The sequence below is a fragment of the Phyllostomus discolor genome, chromosome 13 (assembly GCF_004126475.2).
Source record: "Phyllostomus discolor isolate MPI-MPIP mPhyDis1 chromosome 13, mPhyDis1.pri.v3, whole genome shotgun sequence".
NCBI classification, from domain to species: domain Eukaryota; kingdom Metazoa; phylum Chordata; class Mammalia; order Chiroptera; family Phyllostomidae; genus Phyllostomus; species Phyllostomus discolor.
The window spans coordinates 1,792,572-1,819,269 of NC_040915.2; the positions used below are offsets into that span (position 1 = coordinate 1,792,572).

General features: G+C 42.3%; 1 protein-coding gene across 3 annotated transcripts in view; it reads right to left on the reverse strand.

Annotated features, from left to right (window-relative positions):
* The window catches only part of ADAMTS19 (ADAM metallopeptidase with thrombospondin type 1 motif 19), a 244,175-nt gene that overhangs the window by 19,507 nt on the left and 197,970 nt on the right, over positions 1-26,698 (reverse strand). For all 3 annotated transcript variants that reach the window (XM_036014922.1, XM_036014923.1, XM_028528758.2), the window contains exons 18-21: positions 24,434-24,587; positions 10,466-10,601; positions 6,045-6,249; positions 3,464-3,616 (exon numbers count right to left, since the gene is read on the reverse strand). In XM_036014922.1, coding sequence (XP_035870815.1) covers positions 3,464-3,616; positions 6,045-6,249; positions 10,466-10,601; positions 24,434-24,587 — 648 coding nt within the window. The remainder of the gene's footprint in view (positions 1-3,463; positions 3,617-6,044; positions 6,250-10,465; positions 10,602-24,433; positions 24,588-26,698) is intronic.

Here is a 26,698-nt window from a genome sequence, read left to right on the forward strand (position 1 = left end):
CCCTATCTTGGTTGTGCGAGGAGGCACAGTGTGTCTACCTATGCCTCCATCTTGGCCGGAAGTCCGAGACTATTTTCAAAGCCAGTGTTCCATACGTAGGATAACTTACCTGAGTAACTACAGATTCATACCAGCAGAGAACATACAAGTTACACTCCTCTTTCCCAGGAAAGACCTTAAAGCCATATTTGTATCAGAGACACAGTCCCAACGGGGCATCTGATTGTGTCCATGGTTAACCCTAGCCAGAGCAAAGCAATGACGTCCTGTCCTATCTTTGCCAGCCATCCAGTCTCAATGAGATAAGCATGCGCATTGAACAAAGGCTGCATCCCATTTACTTAGAAATCAGAGGTCATGATTTTATGACAGGAGATTTTTCTCCTTGAGTATGCCTGGGTCTATATTTTTTCCTCTGAAGCAGAGAGCAATTTTCCCACTGTTTACACAAAGCCACCAAATCATAAATGCTGGAAAGCACACAGGCTGACATGGATGCAGTGAACACTGTGTGAGGCAGAATCCGTGTTCTTAGGAAGCCTCTGTGCAGCCAGCATCACTGTGGCCCAATGGTGGTCAGCGAGGCTTAGACACTGGGGACCCTGGGAGTCTGTCTGTCTTGTAACTGGTTCCCTAGTAATACCCCTGAGGGAGAAGGAGGGTTTTAGAGCTGGACTTTACAGATAGTGCATTGAATATTCCAAATTAAAGAATGCAGGGCTTAATTGTAAGTGCACTTAGGTTTGCCAGCAGTTTAAACATGTTAGAATTTGAGTGAAACTAGCAGATTGATCGGCCTTGGAGCAGCCCAGGAGTCCACCACAACTGCATACACATCGGTGCCATTCTGGTCCCGGGTCCCAGCTGGCGAGACTGCAGACCGATGCCGCCTCTGTCTGTTAATATTTCAGTCACTGCAATGGAGATATCACGGCATTATTCTTGTTCTCTATAATTATTTGGGGACATGAGAGCAATGTCTCAGGAGTAAAGGCAGGAGGAGTGAAGTAGGTAAAGTCCAGTGGGAGCCACTGGCTCTCGTTGTGTCGAGGCTGGCATCTGTTCTGCTGAGGCTGCCGTTACCAACGAAGGAGGACACAGCGTTAAGGGAAAGAGCAGACTTAGATTCATAGACAGCAAAAACGTGCAATATACCGTATCTTCTAAAACAGCCAACAAAGAAACAAACAGTCCAACAAACCAAGGTAGAGCATCATGGCAGAACGATGAACACTGACTGTGTCTGTCCACTGCTTTCCTTACAACCACCACATTCTAGATGGGCAGCGATAGAACAATGCAACGAGATCAGCTCAGTGCTTCCACCCAAGCGTATTTAAAAATCAGGTGCATGTAACTGCAGTGAGATTTAAAAGATATTTTTTCAGGTTTAGCATGAAAAACCAAAACTAATGTTTTCTATTATCTCTCCAGTTCATTTCATTTTGCGTAAGAGGCACATTTCAATCCTTAGCATCTGTCATGAAAATAAGACTTGCTAGCTCTATTTCCATTTGCTGCAGTGGAGGAGCTTACAGTTAGTTCTGTGTCATAAATTACAATAACACCTGGATCTCCTGATTTTTGCAATTGCACATTTGGTTTTTTTTGTAGTTAACGGGGTTAACAACATTTATCACTCAGAATATTCTACTAATAAAATTGGAAAAGTGTAGCTCATATATTCTAGTGGTTTTTAAACTTTTCCTTAGTGCTGAATCACTTAAGGAAAATGTCCAGAATTCCACTAGCCAAAATAAACCAACGCAGAGTTCTTACAACTGAAAGTGAGCAATAGGTGATGCCCCCCAGACCTCTCCAACTAGCGCTTCATTTTCTCATCCTGTTTTGTGCCTTCAGTGCTGAATGAAGAGTTAACACATACATGCAGTGTGAAAGCAATACTAATCATGTCTGTTTTCCTCATTTCACTCACATGGAAACAAAGACACAAAGGTATTCAGTGGCCGAACCAATTTGTTCCTCTACACAACGGAAGTCTCTTGACTTCCAAATCATTGTCTTTCTGTATCATCCTATTGTATCTCTCTCTTTCTTAGAGCTGCAGAAACATAAGCCTTGAACGTAAGAAAAAAAATCTGTGGTTAATTTGGAGTTTTCTTTCACCTGGAAGTTGTTTACTCTGAAGTCTGATATTTCCTTACATGGTTCATCAGTTAAAAGCTTCATGGATTGGGCTGAATATTTCCCAATTCTGTAGCCAGGGATCGATTCACTTTGTTTACAAATGCCTCCTTTGAGAGTCCCAATGTGAATGCTGAATGTTCTGAGTGGAAGGAAGAGAGCAAGTTTACTGAGAACTCATGCTATGGCAATAAGGAGATTTCCATTAGGGAAGAAAGGCATGACTAATCACAAGAAAGTGGATTTTAGATGTCATGGATTTGGGGGTGGGGGCAATGCTGGGCAAGCTGGTGAAGCACAGCATATAATGCAATGAAGACGTTTCATTCAGAATGCCGCTTGGTGCTATTTATGCAGAGCTACCACACTCCCCACCACGCCCTGGTGCCGCCACTTTATTTTTATTTCTGCAGTAAATAGAAGTATGATCTCATGACATTAAGTATATTATGTTACAGCTAACTGTGGCCAGGCACTGGGGTCATTTGATTAATATTTGCATGTTTTGAAAACTGGTAGTTGTGAGCTGTTTTCACCTAAACAGGATCAGAATTTTATCTTAAGCCATGGGTATTTGTTAATACATTGCAGAGTGAATACAGTTTACTTATATATGAGACTATCTACTTCATTCATAAATTTTAAATAAACATCATTACAGCCATGGCATTACACTTACTATTCAACTTCAAAATGAATGGTGTCCACTTGGTTTGACTGCAAGACTTCAAGAATTCCATTCCTTCCTACTTCTTCACCTCCCCCCCCACCCCAAATATTGGTGGGAAGAAGAATGTCTTTTACCTATTATGATAGGAATTCCTCTGATTGGTTCTGCCCATTCTGTTTTGAAGTATATATTTTTCTTTTTTTTTTTTATTTTTTTTATTGTTGTTCAAGTACAGTCAACTTACCTGATAATGTTTGATAAGTTTTATGCAAAAAATCCTTACAAAGAACTGTCACAAAAACTAGTGACAAAACAAGAAGAGTATTTTTGAGAGCTTTCTTTGTGACAAAATGGTGTTAATTGCTTTATACATTTTATCTTTAATCTTTAAACGGTTTAATCTTTAACCTTTAAATGTTCATTCTTTAAATATTTATACATCTTAATCTTTAAAACGGTTTTCAAGAGCTCACGATTATGGATAGACAGGCAGGATTTGAATCCAGGGACATAATACTCCACCACCCATGATCTTTACCTCCACTTTTCATCCCCCTTAAACTCCTGCCCGTGTGGGTGCAGCATGCACCCAGGGCCGTGCGGACATTACTGAAACCTGATGCCGAGAGTGGACAGAATGGTGCTCACCTTGGACCAGTCACCCATTCGCCACACATAGCATTTCGAGTAATCCTCACAGTCCTCCGCCTCCCTGGGTCTGGTAGAGAGGACGCACTTCTTTCTGGGGTTGGTGCACCTCACGGTCCGGTGACGGACGCCTTTGCCGCACTTGACCGAGCACTGGAAGATAACATCAGACAGTATGGGGAAAGTCAGCAATTAGGAGACACAGACAAATGATGAAATTATATGAAGTGTTGGCTCTACTCATTTCTCATAAGCCTATAATCCACAGAAAGGCCAGGCAGAAGCACAAGGAACAAGGAGAACAGGCTGTGCTCCCTGTCAGAGCCCAGATGTAGCTCAGGGCAGGGCGCTGGGGGTGGAAGGGTTTTCAGAACGCAGGACGATAATCACAGGGAGAATATTACGCGGGGTCACTGGTGAAAGACAGTGTGCAATGATCAAAATGTAAATACTGCCTTTGACTGACCTCAAATTTTTACACAGACTCATGTAAGAAAATTCATTCTTTTATTTTGCTAAGACTTACTCTGTTTTAGCCTTAAGACATGTTGTGAAAAACAAAAATTCTCTACAGATTGTCATTTCTCACAAACTGTTCCTACAGCTCAGAGAAAATCTTAGCCAAAATAAAGAATATCTTTACATAATTATGTGTTCCTAGAAATCATCATTCTAAATGGTTGCATGGATTGAAATATAATTTGGTTCACAGGTAGTTTAATTTGCATTATAAATGGCTGGTGCTTGATTGACATTGGTGACATTGGTGATGACCGGAATGCACATGTACTCTGCTGATATTTCAGGTGCAACCTGCCCCCTCTCTTGCAGTGGGGCTTTCTGTTATGGAGTATGTACAAAGTTTCCCAAGTTTACAAAGGTGCATGTCACCGACCTTCTGGACACAGGGACCAAAATGGCATTGGAGGGACCATAGGGGTATAGAGCAGAATGAGAGCTATGGCAGGCGTGAAGATCCAACTTACATTTGTGCCTCAGAAAGGTCTAGAGAAAGGGGGGCAGGAGAGTGCTGGCGATGACACAGCACAGGAATAACCACAGTATAGGGTTCCGACACTTGTGTTCCTGGACACTTGAGTGTGGAACTAGTGATATTTCCAACACACTGAATTCTGCACAAGTAAGTAGTCGTCTCCTCATTTGTGGGTTGTGTTTGAATATGGTGAGCTTTAAAGTAGACACGTGCACGTGATTTGGCATTTTAATATTTGTATTTTTATTCTTTGCAGTTGATATTAACCCTGATCCATACAATCAATTTTTAAATGAACTCAAAATAAAAGTGATGTTTTTTGATTGGCATATTGCATTGAGATGTGTCATTTTTTGCGGCTGGTGCCAAAAATCTGCAGAGGAGAATATTTCTGACTATTTACTCCTGACTAGTTTGCAAAACATTATGGTTAGGCAGGAGGTGAGGTATTTTCGTTTCTCTGATACTTCTGTGAATTGTCTCTCCAGACTGAATTGATTCACTTTGATGTAAAATCAGATATCACATTCATCCTCAAAAATACGCATCACACAGGAAGAAGAATCCGCTAAACAGCAAAGAAGAATCCACTAAACAGCAAGGGATAGCTCAGGAAATAAGACAACAGAAAGTCATGCTATTTGCTCGTGCTTTAGGGGAATTGGGTTCACTAAAAAATAGTCACACACATTATTATCTGAGTTACTTTATCCTCCTATCTGAACAATGGTTACTAACTGCAACCTAGCATTTCCTGTTTGTCATGTTCGTATCTTATCTAATATTCTGAAATGAAGCACGTGAATGATTTTGCTCTGGATATGTGGGTGCATTTGCTTTTGCACGCTTGTGTGAGCACGTAAATGTGTGTGTGCCTGTGTGCACATGCTCACCTACTGTGCTTCCGAGCAGCCAGGAAATATGAGGACTGGTATTTATTATTATGTAACAATATGCACCATGATAACAGAAAATAAAGCAACCGTTTGGCATGAAACACACCTGCATGCCACACACTACCAGCCAGCAGGTAAGTGGGGCACCAGGTTTGAATCCCAGCTCTCCTACTTAGTCAGGACTTGAGTAAACTAAGGCCTCTGAGCTGTATCACATAAAGACAAAACTGAATTTCTTGCACTGGTGATTAAATGTAAACGATATATTAAATGTGAACTGAAACCACAATCCTGGATCACAAAATGATTGTTAAATGTTAATTCCTTTCTCCTACTTTCCCTTTTAAATGCTCAGGGTTGTATAATGAGTCAAAGGTACATTTTCACATGTGCCTACTAAACAAGTATGCTTATGGCACATAAATGAAAAAGCAGGATTCTAAAATGTATTTAAAATATGCTCCTGATCATGTTACAGTATTTATGGAATAAAGAGTAAATATAGCTTTGTGTTTTTTTCCTATTTTTGAAATTACTTATAATGAGTGTACTTTTTTACTTGTCAGCACAATCGACATTGAAAAACATCAAGTGTCATGCACAGAGATTACGATCATGATGCAGATGCGACCTTGAAGAAGCCTCGGGTCAGGAAAGAAAAATGACAGGAGAGGAAGCGGGGTGTGCGCACCTCAGACCATACTCCTGCCTCCCACACGGTCATGCAGTCCTGGCCCTCGCAGCGCTGCACAGCCGCGGGCTTGGGCCCAGCACAGTCCCTCTCCCGGGCCCTGGTCAGGGTCCCGTTGCTCAGCTGTTGGGTACACGCCACTTGTCTGCTCTGCATCCCTTTTCCACAGGTCCGAGAACACGGGGTCCATTCTGTCATCATCCATCTAGGAGCAAAGCAAGACTCATGGGAATGAATGAAAAGAGCATTACCATTTCTAAGGAACTGGGATCTCCCCTAACAACTCTGAATCTAAACAGCTCTCTACATTTATCTCAGTGTGGAACCAAGGTCTATGCCAGGAAGGTGATTCACGAAACCTGGTTTTTGCCCCATTCCTGTCGATAAAACCCTCTCTACACTTCCCATTATTGGGACGCCCTTCTGGGGGGTCTGAGTCCCCCACTAAACCACCTGCACAGCCGTGTTTGCGCACAGAGCAGGGCTGGCAGAAGCCGGAGCTGAATTCCAGGTTCCTTACTTGCTGTGTATGGTCTTACAACAGTGCTTAACAGTGGCTCAGTTTCTGCATTCTCATTGGTAAAAGTGGTCACTGGGCCGCCATGCAGCAGCTGCTCAGGATGTAGTATATTCCATCTCCATTGCAGTGCACTCATAGACAGTTTATACTCATGCCTCCATCTCTGTAGCTTCACTGCCCACTTGTTTAGAGAGTCAGCCCTATGCTCAGCCTGCTCCCCAAATGCTTTCTGTCTCCACCTGAGGGCATTTGTTTCTGGAACATCTGCTGCTGAGATCCTTGGCTGCCGACTCCAAGGCCCCGCCTCCTAGAAGGGCTTCCCCCATTCAACCCAAAGGGATTGTGTCCCCTTGGCCCTCTGTCACCTGGCTTGTGGCACTCACACGATGCTCACGAGTTACTATCTGGGGAAGGACAGGGGCTCAAAGCCCTACAGAATGGAACCTCCTTTTGTTGATGAGCAAGTCATCTCTCCATGGGGCCTTATTCTCCTTTGGCTCCATGATGCCTTTCATACAATAACTTTGTACCAAACATTTCTTGAAATGGAATTTATGTTTCTTCCCGTGTTACAGAAACAGCCTCAACTCTTCCAAGTTTACTTAAGCCCATATGTTCTTAACAATGAGACAGAGAGATGTTATACCCTCTTACAGCCTAGTTTTCTCAGATGTACAGTGTTTTAATTCTAAATGATTCTTTGCTTCTGTTTCTGAAACAAACAAACAAACAAACAAAGGACCCCCCAAACAAAACAAAACCAACCCTTGGTAACATTTGGACCCCGTATCGCCTCTAGCGAGGCTCTTGTCTGCTGTCCTGTTAAGAGTGATGCCGGCCTACCATTTTGCTTTGGAGGCTCCTAGTAGATTTTTCCTGAAGAAAGTATTGATTATCCAGTACCATCAGTCTCTGCCTCACCTTTCCGCACAAGGATACACAGTCTATAAGCACAACAATCAAAATCCTTCTATGTCCCTTTTCCTCCCCCATTGTGGAATCCAGGACACTTGAAAAAAGAGGTATTTTCAGTTTTATGGAATCTCATTTTTTAAAACAAAATTCATTTTAGGGATCCTTAGTACAATGATAAAAAGTTGCTTTTCCATTCCTTGTGAAAACTGCTCAGAAGGAGAGTACATAAAATGTATTGTAATGAGAGAAAACATCTCATTTTAGAATCCATCTAATTTGGAATTATCCCACTTCCTTATCTTTAAGATTCTTTCTTACAAAGCTATTTATGAGGACATCAATATATTTTACATTTGGCACATAGGGTTCCACCAGACCATTCGGTGACACTGTCAATAGACGCGAGTGGAACTCAGCATGTCTCTTACTAGGGTGGGGCCGCAGAAGAGGCGAGAGAAATAAAGGTGGTGCGATGTTGGGGAGCCTTGGGACGCTTTCCTGTGAGGACCCCGAGTTACCCAGGTCCATTCTTCTTCCTTTCCCATAGTTTGGCTAACCTCGCCAACATCACTTCTCGGTGGGGCAAATCATACTGCCTTCATTCCCAAGACAAGAAAAACACTGCTTCCGACGAAGAGACTTCCAATCTCTGGCTGCAAAAATCCCTGACCCAGAAACGGACTTTTAAAACTGCTCATTTTACCCAGTCATTATCGAGTCATTTTCCCCCAAGATAGCCGAGGTCAGTGAATGAACCACAGATGGTGTGCGCTGTGCCCTCTGGTCCTTCACTGGTCGAGTTAGAAAGTGACAAGTACACTCTTGTCCCCCAACCAGCTTGTCCAAGGTCCCTGAGAGAGCAGAAAAGGCCAGCGCCCCTTCATCCATATGGGGAAGTTACTTGGTATATAACACAAATGGTGTTTTGAAATATTTTAATAAATTACTTAATGCAAGATAAATAGCATTTTAAAATATGGTATTTTTAAAGTAGCATTTAAATAGAAATGATACATCTACTGAAAAGAAATAAAGAGAAAGACAATTCTTAGGAATAATAATAGCAAGAGAGGATCCAGGTTGTTTAACTGACAGGATGAAGGCCCAGCACTTCACTTCGAAATCTGTCCAGCACTGAACGCAAACGACCCAGAGAGGACTGTGGGGGACACGTCTGCAGCCACACCACCCCAGTCGCATCCAGTCTTGTCGAAGTTAAGCAACATCAGCCTGGTTAGTACTTGGATGGGAGGACTGTAATTAATAATAATTCTTCATGTCGCCTTTGCTATTGATTGCTACTTTGCCTTATTAAAAAGCTTAATTGGTTCATCTACTTATGGACCTACTTGTGGTTCACCTACTCAATTTTTCAGTTTGGCTGAAAAGCATGTTCATGGCAGGTGTACAACATCATTGAAAGTACCGTAATGTGCTTTTGTCTTGCACATTCTCTGACATTACACTCTTTTGTCCTGTCCTCTAGAAATATATTTTCCCCTGGAGGAAGTGTGGGGTTGTCAGAGGATGCATGCGAGAGAAAGGAAAGGCTGACAATAAGCTTCTGACATCTTAAACACACAGCATCTACAGCAAAGCAAGCCTGGGAATTTCGGCTCTGGGGGAAGGAAGGAGTCTCGGAATTCTTTTATGGTCTCATGAACATGGTGTGAGCCAGATCTGCAGGGCGCAGTAACTGAGTTTTGCAATGGGCAGAAATGGAGGGAATCGGGAAGCAGTGCTGCCTCAGAAAGGGGCGAGGTGGGGGTGGGGAGAAGGAAACCGGAAGGAGAATCGGCTGGTGGCCACCTGACACTAATTCCCAAAGGGATTATTGAAGGTTAGAAGCATGGACAGAGTCTAGGCAACTCTGGTTCTCCACCCTTACCCAGCACACACTTCCTCACCGTGGTGGAGGGGCATGAAGATTATACTTGTCACAAAGCTACAAATTCTTTGCCCATCCATGTGGTAGGATGTGTAAATTCACTGACTCCACTGCAGAAATTAGTGAGAGAGACCAACTGTCTGCTTGATTCCCTAAAATCTCACAACTACATGCTAACTCGCTGAGCCTCAACGGCTCTCTCAGTGTCAGGATAAAGGTCACTGTCTTCACATTCTAGAGGAATCAGTGCAGCCTCACACTCTTTTTGTCAGTCTGTCCCTAAAAGTTTTGGGGACTTTGGATGCTGGGGCTTAGTCCTACTCAGATCCCACATCGTTTTCTATGAAAGTGCATGGACTTTCAGGAGACTGCTCCCAATAGCCTGGCTGCTGCCCGCTCCCAGGTTCCACTAAAGTCCACTCACTCATCTCTGCCAGTTACTAAGGCATCGCTTCTTTCTACACCTCTTCCGAATGCTGGTGAGTTTCTTGCCTGCTTTCTTGCCTAACACTCCTCGGGGAAGTCACCAGGGACCAAAGCAACCAATGATCCAGTAGCTAAGACCCAGGGTGGGAATCTGGTGATTGGAGATCAGAGTCAGGTGGTTGGCCTGGGGAACTCTGGGAGAGGAAGTGAGGATCCTGCTGGGGACCAGTGCCATGAGCGAGCAGGGGACTAGGTCCCGGCCAGTCCTGCTTTGGTTTACATCACCCCAGGCAGGTTCTAACACACCATGACGAGGAATTCAGGAATGGATAGCTGTATTCAACCTGATAACCAGATTTTTGAAGTGGTGACCAATAGCTGACCCAATAACTGTAATGACTTTTCCTCACTGCAGTTAGCAGTTGTTTTCACACAGTGAAAACTCTGCAGAGAGCTCAGTTAAAGTCAAGGTGAATTCTAGCCTTGAGGCTCCAGTACTCACACCATCAAGTCGGCTGTCTTATGTAGACCTTGCTTACCGGAAGCCTTACATTTTGGTGCAGATCCTTTGCACTGTTTTTAAGAATATGTGATTCCGGTAATATTCCATGTTTTAAAGACCAGCAGTTTAACGGACACACAGAGCCTGCGCGAGTGGCAGGACCGGGTTACCTGGTTTGGCACGGCTGCTCATTGCACTTGCGAATCTGTGGCTCCGGCTTCGTTAAGTGTCTGCACTTCTTGTTGTCCACAATGCTGATATTTTTGTTCATGATTTTTGTGCAAGACACTGTTGTCTTTCTTTCTCCTGAAAAGAGCAAATAAACAGATAAGGAAATGTTATTAAAGACCTTTATCCGAATGGATCTGGGAGGTGTTCACAGGCTTCTTGTGATTTTCAGAGATATTTTTTAAAAATTGTAGGTTAGACCAATGAAGATGAGATTATTTATATAACAAAATGCATTTCTAGGCTTAAAGAAGATGAATGGTCATTTTTTCCTTGTTAAAAATTAAATGGCAAGTTTTGTAGGATGAAGGGATTGTGGTGCCGTAAGTTGACAAGATATTTATTGAAGATTTGTCATGGGTGTGCCACCATCAGCATTGAGTGGTGGAAAGATGTATTTGTATAACGCCTATATGCCTTTATGAAAGCACATAAACACGCATATAAGTATATACTTACCCTTTTCGTGTATTGTCCATCATCGGTGCTCTGCGCTAGGTTACGGAAAGCAAGCTTACTTAGAGTGTAGCTCAGACCTTTATTCTAATTGCCTCTGATAAAGACCCCAAGAATTCTAGACACCCTCACTCCCTAATGATTGTCATGCTCTCTAAGAATGGCCCTGGGGCCCTTGCCCTTGTTCAGCAGACTTCAGAAACTGGCTTTCGGACTCTCTGGTGGGGGGGGGGGGGCCGACACCAGGAGCTGAAACTGATTTGTGCGCTGCCGCTGCTGGAAGCTTGCCTACTGGAGGATGCCTTTACTTCACCTTATATCTAAAAAGTCTACCAAAGATGTGCTCATTCACACAGACTTCCGGCAAGATGGAGGAATAGGTGGACGCACCGTATCTCCTCGTACAACTAAGATTAGAAAACCAATAATTTACAACAATAATTTACTATCAGAATAACACCCAGATCCAGCAGAGGATTTATCTGAATGGAAGTCGGGCAGCCAAGAAGTTGAAGTAGATGCGTTCATCCGTACTGGTAGGAGAAGACGAGCTGGAGGGCGCGGGGCTGGCTCGGGTCGGCAGCGTGCGGAGGTCGGGGGAAGGTTTGGCGCGAAATCGGCGCAAAAGCCATCGGGCACGTAAGAAGGCAGCGGTGATCCCTGAGTATGCAAGCTGTGGCTGGCAGACCCAGAGGGGCAGCGATTGTGGACCAGGGCAGAACTTGCAGCCCGGAAGCCCAGACAAGGGTCTGAGTCCAGGGGAACGGAACTACCGCCATTGTTTTCTCCTGCCCTGCTCCCGCTCCCGCCCCGCCCCGCCCCCACATATAACGTCACAATCTAGCGACCGGGGTGCCCAGCCCCGGTGAGCACCTAAGGCTCCGCCCCCCACCATAACAAGAGCAACCAGACCGGGAAAAAAAACAAAACAAAAGGAGAGACAGGGGAAAAAAAAAATATGTTTTCAACAGAGCAGATCAGTCCCCCAGGACTCATCCTTTTGAGCGACCAAGAATTAGCCAATCTATCAGATGCACAGTTCAAAACACTGGTGATCAGAAAGCTCACAGAACTGGTGGATTTTGGACAAAATTTAGATGAAAGAATGCAGATTACCATAAAACAGATGCAGGAAGACACGCGGAGGAGAGCCAATAGTGAAAGGAAGGAATATGAGTCTCAAAACAATACAGTGGACCAGAAGGAAGATAGAATCAACCAAGCAGGAAAGCATGATGAAATAAGAATTAAAAAAATTGAGGAAAAGATTAAGAGCATCCAAGACACCTTTAAACGTTCCAATATCCGAATTATAGGGGTACCAGAATCGGAAGGGGAAAAGCAACAGATTGAGCACGTATTTGAACAAATAATAAAGGAGAACTTCCCCAATCTGGCAAAGGGAACAGTCTTCCAAGAAATCCAAGAAGCTCAGAGAGCCCCAAAGAAGTTGGACCCAAGAAGAAACACACCAAGGCACATCATAATTACATTAGCCAAGGTAAAAACGAAGGAGAGAATCCTAGAAGCAGCAAGAGGTAAGGGGACAGTCACCTACAAAGGAATTCCCATCAGACTGTCAGCTGATTTCTCCAAAGAGACCTTACAGGCAAGAAGGGGCTGGAAAGAAATATTCCAAGTCATGAAAGACAAGGACCTACATCCCAGATTGCTCTATCCAGCAAAGCTCTCATTTAGAATGGAAGGGCAGATAAAGTGCTTCTCAGATAAGGTCAAGTTAAAGGAGTTCATCGTCACCAAGCCCTTATTTTATGAAATGCTAAAGGGACTTATCTAAGAAAAGAAGATAAAGAAAAGACACGTATAGTAAAAGGACAGCAAACTCACAAATATCAACAACCACACCTAAAGCAAAACCAAAAGAAACGAAGTAAACAATTAGAACAGGAACAGAACCACAGAAATGGAGGGCACATGGAGGGTTAGCAGCAGGGGGGTGGGAGGAGGAGAGAGAGGGAAAAGGTATAGAGAATAAGCAGCATAGAATGTAGGTTGAAAATAGATAGGGGGAGGGCAAGAATAGTACGGGAAATGTAGAAACTAAAGAACTCATAAGTATGACACATGGACATGTACTAAAGGGGGAAATGTGGGTGGGAGGGGGGTACAGGGTGGAGGGGAGAGAAGGGGGGAAATGGGACAACTGTAATAGCATAATCAATAAAATATATTAAAAAAAAAGATGTGCTCATTCTGTTTCTCTACAAAAGTCTAAATATCTATATAGGATTTAGTAATCTCACTTATTCTTGACATCATAAAATAATGAAATTAGCCAACAATTTTAAAGTCAGATAGATCACAAAGGATTAAGAAAAAAATCACGAGTTTCCTGAATCACTCTTTATAGGCCCAATAGTTAGGGTCTTGTGATGGCCTCGCATGAATAATTAGGGGGCTTGGAGTGTTTGTGCTGGTTGTGCCAAACAGGATAGCCTGGGCTGGGGCACATGGGCCACTCTGTCATTCAATTAACAGGGAGGGAAGGCTGGCATCAGGGAAGGGAAAACAAGGGAGTGAAGAGAGAGAGAAGTTTTAATAATTTTTGAGTATCTTTTACTCAGACTGAAGTGGGGGATTGGGAAGAGATGACAGAGTGGCCAAGTACAAGGCAAGATCAGTAGAGTAGGTGCCGGATCTTCCCTTGATTTCCCTCTCAACAGCACTGAGCACAGCCCTGTGACAATCTGTAGTACGGAAACATGACTACACCTGCATGCACACACACGTGGGTCAGCTAGCAATGTGTCTGTGGTTAGTGCACACCAGGGAACAGAGACCATTTAGGTTGTCAGTTATCTTCTGGCGTGGGCGGCACACTAGACTTAATCACACGTGTTCCATACCGACCAACTTCACAAAATCTTCAAATAAACTGCTACAGAAGCAAAATGGCTTATCATGCTCATTTTTTTTTTTTCCTAGAGAAAACTGGCCCCACAAGGTAGGAGTTATCTAAATGTAAGAATTTGGGAGCCATTTCTGGTCAGGTTCTTCCAAATCTGCAACGCCCCGGTGTTCCTCTGTGGCTGGATGCACACATCACATAGACAGCATGCCAACTTTGTCTAGTGCTGACCTAGAGAAGCATTATTTCTACATTCCAATGATGCCGACCTAAAAGCAGGATTAAAAACATTATATTTATGAAATATTAATGTTAGTTTTCAAGTCTAATTTAAAGCCTTCGTAGTTCTAAGATGCTCCTTTGCAGAAGAGCCGTCATTGCGGAAACCCATTTGAATAATGGCTTCTTGCCAATGACAACATAAAAAGATAACCAGCCCCCATTGTCCAGAAGGCTTTTGCTGAACATGCCTGTACTCACGGAATAAATAAGTCAGGGTGACTATACTGCATTTTCTTACTTTCCTCAGAAAATACTGTATCTAACCTTAGTCATGCTAGCTCAGAGCTAACATACTGAGCTGGTGGAAAGAATCTTCCAAGTATCAGTGCGGGTACATCACAAGGGTTAAAGCTATCAGCAACATTTCAGGGAGCGCCTAAGTGGGGCTCTGAGAAAGCTTGAAAGCATGTGAGTATGAACTGGGACATTTCCATAATGCAGCAAGGAAGCTCACAGCACACATTTTTTGGCAGATAGGAGAACCTTAGTTCTAATTTTAAAAAATTTTTATTGAACAAAAACAATAGAATCGGGAAAAAAATGTATTGCTGAGCTATAGACACTTCATGCCTACGAAAATACAGCTAAGATCATAAAGCCATATGGAAATGTTATTGTTTGATTTTTTTCTTTTATATATTTTTCTGTCCCAGCCAACACAGGAAATTTCCATTCTAGCATTTAATAGCAGTATTTATAACGCATCCAGCCTGCGGAAGGAACCTAGGGACGCACAGAAAGCGAAGTAACTGGCCTTCTGCCTGAACCGAGAGTGGCTGCCGGCTGTCGACAGTGTATTGCTTGCTCTAGGGCGAGCCCTTCACCTCCGGGTCATTCCTGTTAAGCCAGTGTTGGGGAAATCGGTTTTGATGTTTTAAACACAGTTATGAATGAAATAAAATAAGCATTCTGCATTTGGCTCATTACCAAGTTTGGGCAAAATCAGAACATGTAAGGTAATTTTTATGTAGCCACTCTTAGTTTTCTGAGGCCATTTGACAAAGACCAGACAGATTCTACATTGTGTTCCCTCTTTCCCAGGCTCAGAGGTAAGCTGGTTCTTTTTCCTGTGCTCTGTATTTAACTTCAGAAGTGGGGTTTTTAAATAAAACAATATTCTATCCGGGTACATCATCTTTCTAGAAATTGCATCATAAACACAAAACCATGTCCTCAGGAGTGAGTTCATGATGAGTTCGATGCCCATAATGGAAGCTCTCTACGTGTTGCTGGAAAAGGGAAAAGGACTCATGGATGCGGACAACAGTGTGGTGATTGCTGGGGGGAGGGCAACATTTCCATAAGTGGTAATGGAAAAATACAATAAAGATTAAATGAAAAATAAAATAAAATTGTGGAACTCTATGAGATGGAGACTATATATATGCATATATATGTATATATATTTATTTGGCCTCCTAAATTTTTTTTTTAGATTTTATTTATTTATTTTTAAAGAGAGGAGAAGGGAGGGAGAAAGAGAGGGAGAGAAACATCAAGGTGTGGTTACTTCTCTCACACCCCACACTGGGGACCTGGCTCACAACACAGGCATGCGCCCTGACTGGGAATCAAACTGGCGACCCTTTGGTTTGCAGCCTGCACTGAATCCACTGAGCTACACCAGCCAGGGCCTAAATTTATTTTAAATATTTATTTATTTATTTATCTAGCTATTTCTGAACTAACAACAGGCAGCAAATAAACCAGAAGCAAGCACACTTCAATGAGGATAAAGCCCTTTTCTCTGAGCGCATCTTAGCGATACATAAATTACTGGTCATTTTCTAAGCATACAGTTTAAATTTGAACAACTGCCAAAATTACATCATGTCATTTACTTCTCAGCCATTTTTCTAAAGATTTAATTTATTTTATTTTTATATTTTTAAAGATTTTATTTATTTATTTTTAGAGACGGGAAGGGAGGGAGAAAGAGAGAGACATCAATATGTGGTTGCCTCTCACATGGCCCCTACTGGGGATGTGGCCCACAACCCATGCATGTATCCTGACTGGGAATCGAAACTGCGATGCTTTGGTTCAGCCATTTTTTTTTTTTACATTACTATAAAATATTTTTTCTCACAGTTCGGGCTTAATAGTAAAACGACTATTTTGTTTTTTAATGAAAAAGTTTTTATTTTGTATAGTGTACAACACCCGATATGTAATCCAAACTGATTTTGTCATTTCCATGCACAAATATTTAAATGAGATCTCATCACCTTCAAGTTCATGTAACCTGAATGCTAGCATGGCGCTAAAGGGCCTTCATGAACTTGCTTCTTTCGACTTTGCTGTCAAATCATTGCTCCTAACTTGATGCTCCTATTTTGCGTCCTACTAAGAAATATTCTCACCCAATCCCAGTGCCTTTGCACCTGTGTGTACTCTTGGAAGGCTTTCTGCATCTTGGCCTCTCACTCTGTGTAGCGATTGTGCTTTTATCTGACCTCTGATACATGGGCAGTGAGTCCTCTGAAAGCAGAAGGAACTCATCTGTGGGCCAGTCAGCAACAGCGAGTGCACTGTCTGTGTTGGAACAGGCATTGGTGAGTGGCAGGTAAGCATATCATTCAAGCCCAAAGTGCTTTCTGTACAAAGAGGTTCATCCTAAAAAGGTGAAAATCACCTGTAAACGAAATGTCAAATTACAGGGAACAGTTATCTATACCAAATCCAGTTAAGGGGTTATCATTTAGGTATTAAAATTCAAGTTTATAAAGAGTTTATGTTAACATAAAAATGGTCCTACTAATTTAAGTAAAGAGAGCAGGAAACAAAATTGCATTAATTTTATTGAAATAAAATAATGCCAGGAGAAAATATATTTTGGTGTCTTTTTTTGACTAATAACATTTATTTTGGGACAGGCGCAGTGCCTCTAAAACAGAAAAACAAACTACGTCCTTGAGAATGTACAGGCATTTGCATTCTGAGATGCCTCCTGAACTTGGACCCAAAGCTTGGATGCCTCCTTAGAATCTGGCCAGGGACTAGGAAAGCTGCATCTGGGATATCGCAGTACAAGGCTAATAGCACGCGAGTCGTAAGCTAGTAGGATTTGGACCAATGTGAAGAATGTGGAATGTTGGCTTATGCTTTTGCCCTTTAAATTGTATCTATTTAGATTTCCTAAAAGCCTATTCAACTCTTCATTCATTTCAAAGGAGGTTGTTGAATGTTGGGGTCCTCCTTCTAGGTTTTATTTCATTAATTTATCCACTGGCTCACAAAACACCCTGGCACGGTACAGTTACTGTACGAAGCGTGTGAAATGCAGACTCCACACCCGACGCTCGTGTATCAGGGAATGATACACCTTGAGTGCCTTGGAGGGACCAGATCACTTAAACAGGTCTTCTATTTCAGGGAGAACTTTACCCGTGACCCACACTTCTGCAGTGCCAAAATACATTTAAAACATTCCTTCCAAGATTTTAAAGATATTTTAGAATACTAAAGTATACTAAACATTTATTTCACAAGTACATTTTAAGCTGTTTGAAAAGGACTGATTTCAATGGCCAATACTAAAATACAAAATAATATATCCATTCAAATTTTCCCAGAATTACTGTGTGGATTTGAAAAGATGATTATGAAACGTGCATGTGTGCTCAGCTGTTGGAAACACGCCCCTGAGACCACCAGCACCCACTAGATATATCTACAATAACATTCCCCCTGAAAGAAGGGGTCATTTTATCTTAGGCTTTTCATATCTCATTATAACTGATAATAACAAGCACAATAAATTAACTTTATGAGATCACATTTCAAAACATAGTTGAAGATGCTGATGTAAAATTTGCTGATAATGTAGAATAAAAATTTAGCTACATGACACAAAGGTATCTGTTTTAAAATTTCTTTTTTTTCCCACTTACTGCTGGCAACCTAATGCCTTACAATAGAATTCAGAAAATAACTTATGTCAAACAATGAAATTTTATACTGCCTTGTGATACTTTGTTCTTGCTTAATATTTTTCTGTGAAGTAGAATAGTGCTATTTTTTCCTCTTTTCTGTTGAAGATAAATTTTGCATGAGTCTGTTTCCAATGTTCTGTGCTTTGAACTTACTCTCATTTAATTCATGAATATGCTGAAAGATTACAAAGCTTTTTCTGGCTATAAAATCGACAGTGTGAAGTCAGAAATGATGAGATTCCTGCAATCCTGTCCATCCACTTTATTTATGAACTGCAAAGGAAAATAATTTCCAAAAGCCCAGAAATATTTTGGCGCTGAAGTGAATATGTGCCCTATTAAACAGAGTCAGGGATACTTGAAAGCCGTTGTCTGAGCACAGTGGGACGGACGGGAGAGAGGTCTGGCCGAGCACAAACCATATCGAGGCTGTGTGTAACTAGGACTGTTTTACAAAAGGAGCCATGTGAAATAAAAAATGAGAATGTACCTAAGTTCTTTTTAAATTTTTATTTTATTTTTAATTAGGTTTACTAGGGTGACATTGGATAATAAGATTGTCGAAGGTTCAAGTGCACAGTTCTGCAATATGGCTTCTGTACATTGCCTTGCCTGTCCACCACCCGCACCCCAAAGTCAAATATGCTTTCTTCACCTTGTCTGTGACCCCCTTGACCCTCTTTGAGTCTCCCCCTCTTTCCCTCCAGTAACGGCCACACCGTTCTCTGTGTCTAGGAGTGTTTGTTTGTTTGTTTGTTCACCTGATGCTTTCTGTCCCTCTGTGAGGACACTCCACACAAATGAAGTCATTCGGTTCTTGTCCCTTTCTGTCTGACTTTAACAGAATAAAATGAAACATCTCTTTGAATCCAAAGGAAATCTATATAATCTCTAAGGAACATGCCCTATTTTGTGGAAATGACGTTTAGCTTCTGAGCTGCTCTTGAAGAAAGTATGTGATGAAGGGGAAAGGAGCCTTGAACTCAAGAATCCTGGTTCTAATCCTGGCTCCTCCCCAACTGGGAAGTCCCTTAATCTGTCTCCCTTTCAATTTTCTCATGTTCGTAACTTAGAAGTTATGCTTAAAAATATGGAAAAGCACTTCTGACTCTGAAGCAAAAAGAACTTATTGTAAACTTCTATTTCTTAAGGTTTGGAAATTGGCAAAATAGATTCCACGTTGTAATTAATGTTCTTTTTAGAAAAAATTTAACCCTAATAATTTGCTTGAACTGGAGACTGACACGTGTTGAAGGTTTACTTCCCATGCAGCTTTCATTAGACACAATCACAAAAGAAAGAAAAAAAATCGAGGATAACAAAGTGCACCGGGCAAACATTTCCCAGCCTGGCGTTTCCAATGTAAACAGACTCAAGGACTGTCCGTCAGGGCTCTGACACAAACCACCACCTTTCACCACTCCCCTGCCCACAGCTTGTACCCGAGTTACAGAGCACAGAAGATTCGACGTGTGTAGATTTTCATTTCAAATATGCTTGTTTCTATTTGTTTTTGTTTTTTATTTGGTTAGAGGACATGAAGCAGAGCCCCATGAATGGCATGGGCCCTGGCAGCAGCGAAGGGGGGTGGGGAGCAGGCCTGCGGGTGGACATGGGAGGGTCCGCAGGAGGGGCAGGAGGATGGAGGGTCCCAAGTCACTTGGCAAATCAGGGCCCTGGGAGACACGTGGCCAAAGGCAATTGTGTTGTGGCAAGTGGGACCAATCGACATTTCTAAGTTGCAAGACCGATTTGAAATCCCTTTGTTGCAATGACTGTGTCCTAGGGGGCCAAGTGTGTTCTGTGACATCACCTCCTCCTGCGCCCCAAACAAGGCCTTTGCTCCGGAGGGCAGGTGCTCAGGAGCCAGATGAGCACCCAGGGCCCTGAGTGTCCTAACAACAGCTGCTCCCCCACACTCTGCACCTCTGGGTGTTCCCCACAATGTTTCTTTCTCTCCCTTGAGGACCCTCCCTTTCTTTCCCCACGGCCCCAGCGGGGAGCCATTTTCTTGCTTGTTCTCGGTACCTCTGATGCAGAGGCAGCGTGGGTGTCCCTGTGCCTCGCCGCTGCTACTGACCCATCGCCCCTTTCTTCCTCCTCTGTCTCCAGACTCTGCCACCCAGGCCCCTTCTTGGTGATGTCAGACTTCAACCTCTGGGCCACTCCCTTTCTTTGAGATTTCAGTCACTGCATTAGTGCTCTATTTTCTAACACTGCCTCCAGCACAAGTTTTGTAATCACGATATCGATCTGAATGACTCTTCCAACACTGAGGCCCCTCAGTTCCCAAGGGGCCTTCTCCTCTTCCTTGAGAACTTACCTTTCACTTTGGGCCAGAAACTCCCCTGGTCTCCTCTTCACCAGTCACTAGCGCTCGTCCGTGATCTCCACTCTGTCTCCCGCCATTACCTCCTGGATTTCCAGCCCCGTCCCTTTAACACCTTGGCTCTAAAAGTTCTGTAGCCCCACTAGGTCCTATGACCCACCAATACTACCACCTTCTCACTGTCTTTCATGCCCCTCACGCCTTTCTTTTTTTCCTTATGCAACTCAATTCCATGGCCAACTATCTTCAACTCCTTACAAACCACCTCAGGTCAACCATAGTCTCCTTTCTTTTAATTATATCCACCTGGCAATTCCCAAACCTATTGCACAGGTGCTGCCGCAGGCCGTACACAGCTGAAGGCAGCACGCATTATAATGACGAGTGTCAAACTGAGCTCACGACCATTAACTTGATGTGGACCACCAGTGAGACCCTGTGATTAAAGTCCATGTACCTGTCCACTCATTCTCTCATTCTCTTAAGTGACCTCTTTCCAAAGTTCCAACGTTTCTTTTCCACCTCCCCTCTCAGCAGGAGGCTTTTTTTGGTAAAACTGACACAACCAGGGGACAGTTCCACCATAAATTCACATACACCGTACTATCTTTTTTCCCATTACTGGTGAAGGGCTGTCCATATTTCTACCTCACGCCACCTGCTCCACTGAGTCCCATCTTGCCCACTCAGGGATACCACTCCAGCATTTTTTGCTCCTTCATTCACATCACTAGTTTCCTGTTCTGTTCCGGAAGACACACACTGGCAAACAACCCTGTGTTATTCCCCCTGTTAAAAACAGCAACAAACTCGTCAACTCGCATTCCCCTCCAACTGCTGCCACATTCGTCTAGTTTCTTCTTTCAGTGATGTTTCCTGAGTTGCCCTGAGTCTTTCCTCCAATTCACTGCAGGCTATTTCTCTTGAATCCACTCCACTGCGGCTTTTGAATCAAATACTTCGTGAAAATTAATTTCAGTAGTGTCATCATTGATCTGTTAGTTTCAGATATATTACATATAATGTACTTGAAAATATAATAAATATATTTAGACACGAGTAAATTCTCAGCCCACTTTTTTCATTTTTTAAAATTAAATTTATTGGGGTGCCATTGGTTAATAAAATTGTATAGGTTTCAAGTATATAATTCTGTAATACATCATTTGCACATTGCATTGTGTGTTTACCACCTAAAGCCACATTATTTTTGACTTATTAGCAGCTTTGATATATATAGTCTATCATTGTGTCCTTCTTATAACATTTTCTCACTTGCCTCACAGGAAAGTGTTCTCACCTGCCTGGCTTTTCTCCTATGTAGTTGGCTACTTGCTTTCATCTGCTCTGCTGTTCCTCCTCATCTCTCTGAACTTGAGATGATGCAGCGTCTCAAGGCTCAATACTCCAACAGCTTCTCTCTCTTCACTCACTCGTTAGGTGACTTCCCTTAGCCATAGCATTTAAAAATGTCATCCATATACAAGGTCTGTCCAGAAGGTATCTAGCCATGTAATATGAAAAATAGAGACATTTACTGAAGATACAAGAGATGAGAAACATTGTACATGCTACAATGAAGTCTCTGTCCCCTTCAGAGTAGGCACCTTGGCGCCTCACATAGTTCCCCCAATCTCTATCAGCTGCCCTGTCATATTTTCCTGAATCTCATTGATGGTCTGAAATCTTTTCCCTTTCAAAGATGATTTTAGTTTTGGGAAAAGCCAGAAGTTGCAGGGTGCCAAGCCTGGGCTGTACGGGGGCTGAGTCACCTGGGTAATTTGATGTTTTGCCAAAAAACTCTGCATAAGTGGCTGTGCCATCATTATGAAGCTGCCAATCACTAGCTGCCCATAGCTGCGGCCTTCTGCATCACCCAAATAGTTTCCATGGAGGAATGTTCAAGCTTAATGCAAGATTTGATGCAGATTTGTTGCTCTACTTGCTCAGTCATTTTGAATGTGGTGGCCACATAGTACACATGCTTGCTCAACCATGTCTACTGCCCCCACTGACTAGTACAGTGAAGGTGTCACTGTTCACACGTGTGCATTCCAGTCCACTCTCCTTGGCTGCCAGGCTACATCGATGTCTCACACAGACCATTATTGTTATATTAACAATATGGACTTTTTCCAGACAAACCTCATGTTGTGTATCTCTAGCCCAATCTTCTCTCCTGAATACCACACTTATATATCCAACTGCTTACTTGACATCATACTTAGAATTCCAATAGGCATCTCAAATCTGTTTTGAAAATCAAACTCTCTTGATTGTGCTATGCCACAGGCTTTGCCAGTGGCAACTTCATCCTGCCAGTCACTTGGCCAAAACCATCACAGTCGTCCTTGACATCTTTCTCTCATGCTCCACATCTGATCCGTCAACATATTCTATTAGCTCTACTTTCAAAATACACACAGAACGCGACCACTTCCCCTGCCTCCATGGCCACCTCCGTGGTCAAACTACGGTCATCTCTTTCTTGGATTATTGCAATCACCTCCTGACTGACCTCTCTGCTTTTACCCTTTTCCCTCATTCTATCTACTGTCAGCTCAGAAACAGAAATAATTGTTTAAAACATAAGCCAGAATAAATCACTCCTGTATTCAGACTCTCCAACGGCATCTCACATCAGTTAGAGCCCCCTTTAGGGGGCTGCGCTAGTGTTCCTCCCACCCCTCCCACGTGCCCCCTCTACTGCTGCCTTGGGCTTTCACTTGGAGCTCTTTGCCCCAGATGCCCCCATAGGTGGCACCCATCCATGCCAGATATTTAAGTCAGTGTGAGCTCCTTAAGGCCTTTTCTGACTACCATATTCTGCACCTGTCCCCTCCTGTCTTCATTGGCCCTACTCATTTCCCTCTCTGGAATTTTTACCCAGAGTACTTATCACAACTTGATTCTATGTTAATTATTTATGTGTATGTTTTCTGTTTCCCTTTCTCCCCAACATTCCCCTTCAGGTGCCAGTCTCCTTCTGCGCTCTCAGCAACTCCTGCTGTGCGAATTTACGTTATGTGTAGTAGCCATCTCTTTGCCTAGAAGACAAAATCGATGTTCTGCCTCTTTGTGCTAAGCAGTTAATATTGTACAGATAACATATACTTTTGTTTAATTAAATACAATGTTTCCTTTAAGTTTCAGAGGGCCTCTGTTACTACATAGCAGCCGGAAATTTGCTAAATGAAAATGAGAACAGAAACACCGGGAATACCACTGCTGATACACATGTTACAAGTGCAAGTCGGGAGTCTAGTGACTTGGGATCTTGACCTGGCCTTGGCACTCACTGGTTCTGTAACTGGCCACCCGTTCAACCGTGGCAGCCACCTGTCTCATTGGTAGGACTTCCTGATTTCCTGGACTCACATTTCATGCTGAAGGAGTTTGTACTTTTACCTACGCAACTTCTAATATGAAAGGAAAAATTTTAAAAATCTTTGATTCAAATTTCAGGATACTTCTGTATTTATTGAAAACACTGACATACTCTAAAACAAATGAAAAGAAAGGAACTGGGGAAATTATTTTCTTCATCTGAACTATACATATTTAACTTAAGTACACAGACAGGACAGAGGCAAACTCAACCCCTCTTTCCTAGCGCCTTCACATGCATTCCAGGTCTTGGGGCAGATGCACTTTGGAATTTAGAACTTTTAATATTTTATACAGATAAAAAGTAAAACAGAGAAAGTGCATGTGTGTGACATCACACTGAGTATGGTGGTCAGGACAGCCTCTGTGAGCAAACACATCGGTGTTTAGACAGAGCAAAGCGATGAGTAATCATAGTAAGTGACATATGTAACACACCTCAATGGCCTTTTTTCAAGTCACATCAAATTTTGCCACAAAATATTGAATAGTTGAGGTATTTAGCCACTAAATGTGCCACAAAAACTTTCAGTTTCCAATTCTTTATGGAGTTTGGAATTGCAGATAAGAGGTTGCAGATCTGTCTTATAATCAATAGTTGATCAGAAAACAAGTACTGTTTTGGAAAGATACAGATGAGACCATTCTTTACCTCCTCCGCATGTGGCGTCGCAATCTTCCCAGCCTGTGTGTGTCCACAGGAAGAGCGGTTCAGGGGCTTTAGCGCTCTGGTTCTCAGCCGGGGGGTCTGAGGGGATGGTGTATTCGTAGTGAAGGCCGTAAGTCTGGTCTTGAAACAACAGCACCTAAAATGTAATACACGAAAGTGATGAAGGCAGGTGGGTCAGAGGAGACTACACTCAATGTGAAGCATTAACTGGATGCTCGTAGCCTAAAATACTTATTGAATGGTATGCACACTTCTTTAATAAACAGTAGAAATGTGAAATTATGGCTTCAGTGTTGTAAATGTCATACTTCTGAAAAGGTACCAGTTCCACACTCACCTCTGAACTAGAAGCATTGTGAAGACAAGACCACTTGAATGAGGTCAGAGATACCAGATTGTTTGCTTTCAAGTTGGTGGACCTGAGTATGTATCCTCTCTAACATCAAGCTGTAACCCACATGTCAATATCGAATGTAGCCTTTCGATTCATATAAAATAGAAATATGACTACAAAGTCCCTGTATCGACAGGGAAGAGGACAGAAGACTTTGGAATTCCTTTTACTCCATAAGGGTGGAGAACTTCAAAGCCAACTAGAGGACAAGAATTGCATTCTATGTATACTTACAGTTAATTGTGCATTTTGTCAAAATGTTAACTTAGTAATGGCACAGTCATGTGCACACATGTGAACGGTGTAATAAACTCTAAAGGATGTATGAAAACATGAGAATGCCTGGGTTTGGGGCTACACTGGACACAGGCAGGGATGCTGTCTGATTTGTTCTCCCTGGTATCCTGTTCTGGGCTCAAAACTGGTCATGGGCAATCATACATACTTTAAATGAAGAAACATACCTGAAATATACTCATCTTAAGAAAAAGGAAGAGTAAACATATGTTTCTTTATAAATACATTTGCACAAACTATGTTGGACCACTCCATGGGATCCATCACTTCTGTGAATCCGAAGGTGTTTAGAAGCCGTCTATACATCGTGATGCACAAAAACATGGACGTCTGTCTGGACAAAGCTTGGCCATTATTAACACTCGTATATCCTCCCACTCACTGGCTTGTCTTTTCATTCTGTTGATGGTTTCCTTTGCTAAGCAAACACTTTTTAGTTTGACATAGTCTTATTTGTTTATTTCTTGCTTGTTTCTCTTGCCTGAGGACATATATCAAAACAAATATTGCTATGACATTGTCTGAGAATTTACTACTTATGTTTTCTTCTAGGATTTTTACAGTTACAAGTCTAACACTTAAATCTTTAATCCATTTTGAGTTTATTCTCATGTACAGTATAAGAAGATAGTCTAATTTCATAATTTTTGCACGTAACTGTCCAATTTTCCCAACACCATGTATTAAATAGACTATCTTCACCCCATTGTGTTTGTGCCTCCTTTGTCAAGTATTAATTGACCATAAAGGCATGGGCTTATTTCCAGGCTCTCTATTCTGTTCCATTGATCTATCTGCCTATTTTTATGCCAGTCCCATGCTGTTTTGATTACTATGGCCTTGTAGTATAGTTTAATATCAGGCAGTGTGATCCCTCCAACTTTGTTCTTTCTCAAGGTTGCTGTCGCTGTTTGGAGTCTCTTGTTCTATATGAATTTTTAGAATATTTGCTCTAACTCTGAAATGTGCATTGGTATCTTGATGGGAATTGCATTGAATTTGTAGATTGCTTTGGGTAGTATGGGCATTTTAGTGGTGCTAATTATTCCTATCCGTGAGCACAGTGTGTGCTTCCACTTATTTGTATCTTCTTCAGTTTCTTTCTTCAGTGTCTTACAATTTTTCAAGTATAGGTCTTTTACATCCTTGGTTAAATTTATTCCTAGGTATTTTATTCTTTTGGAAGCAATTGCCAATGGGATTGTTTTCTTAGTTTCCCTTTCCAATAGCTCATTACTGGTGTATAAAAATGCAACTGGTTTCTCAATATTTATTTTGTATCCTGCTACTTTACTGAATTCATTTATCAGTTTTAGTAGTTTTTTGGTGGACTCCCCAGGGTTCTCTACATACAGTATCACATCCTCTGCAGGTAATGACAGTTTTGTTTCTCCCTTTCCAATTTGGATGCATCTTTTTTCTTCTTCTTGTGTGATTGCTGTGGATAGGACTTCCAGTTCTGTGTTGAATAAGAGTGGTAAAAGCAAACATCCTGGTCTTATTCCTGATCTTAGACATGCTTGTAGTTTTTGCCCATGAGCATGATGTTGGCTGTG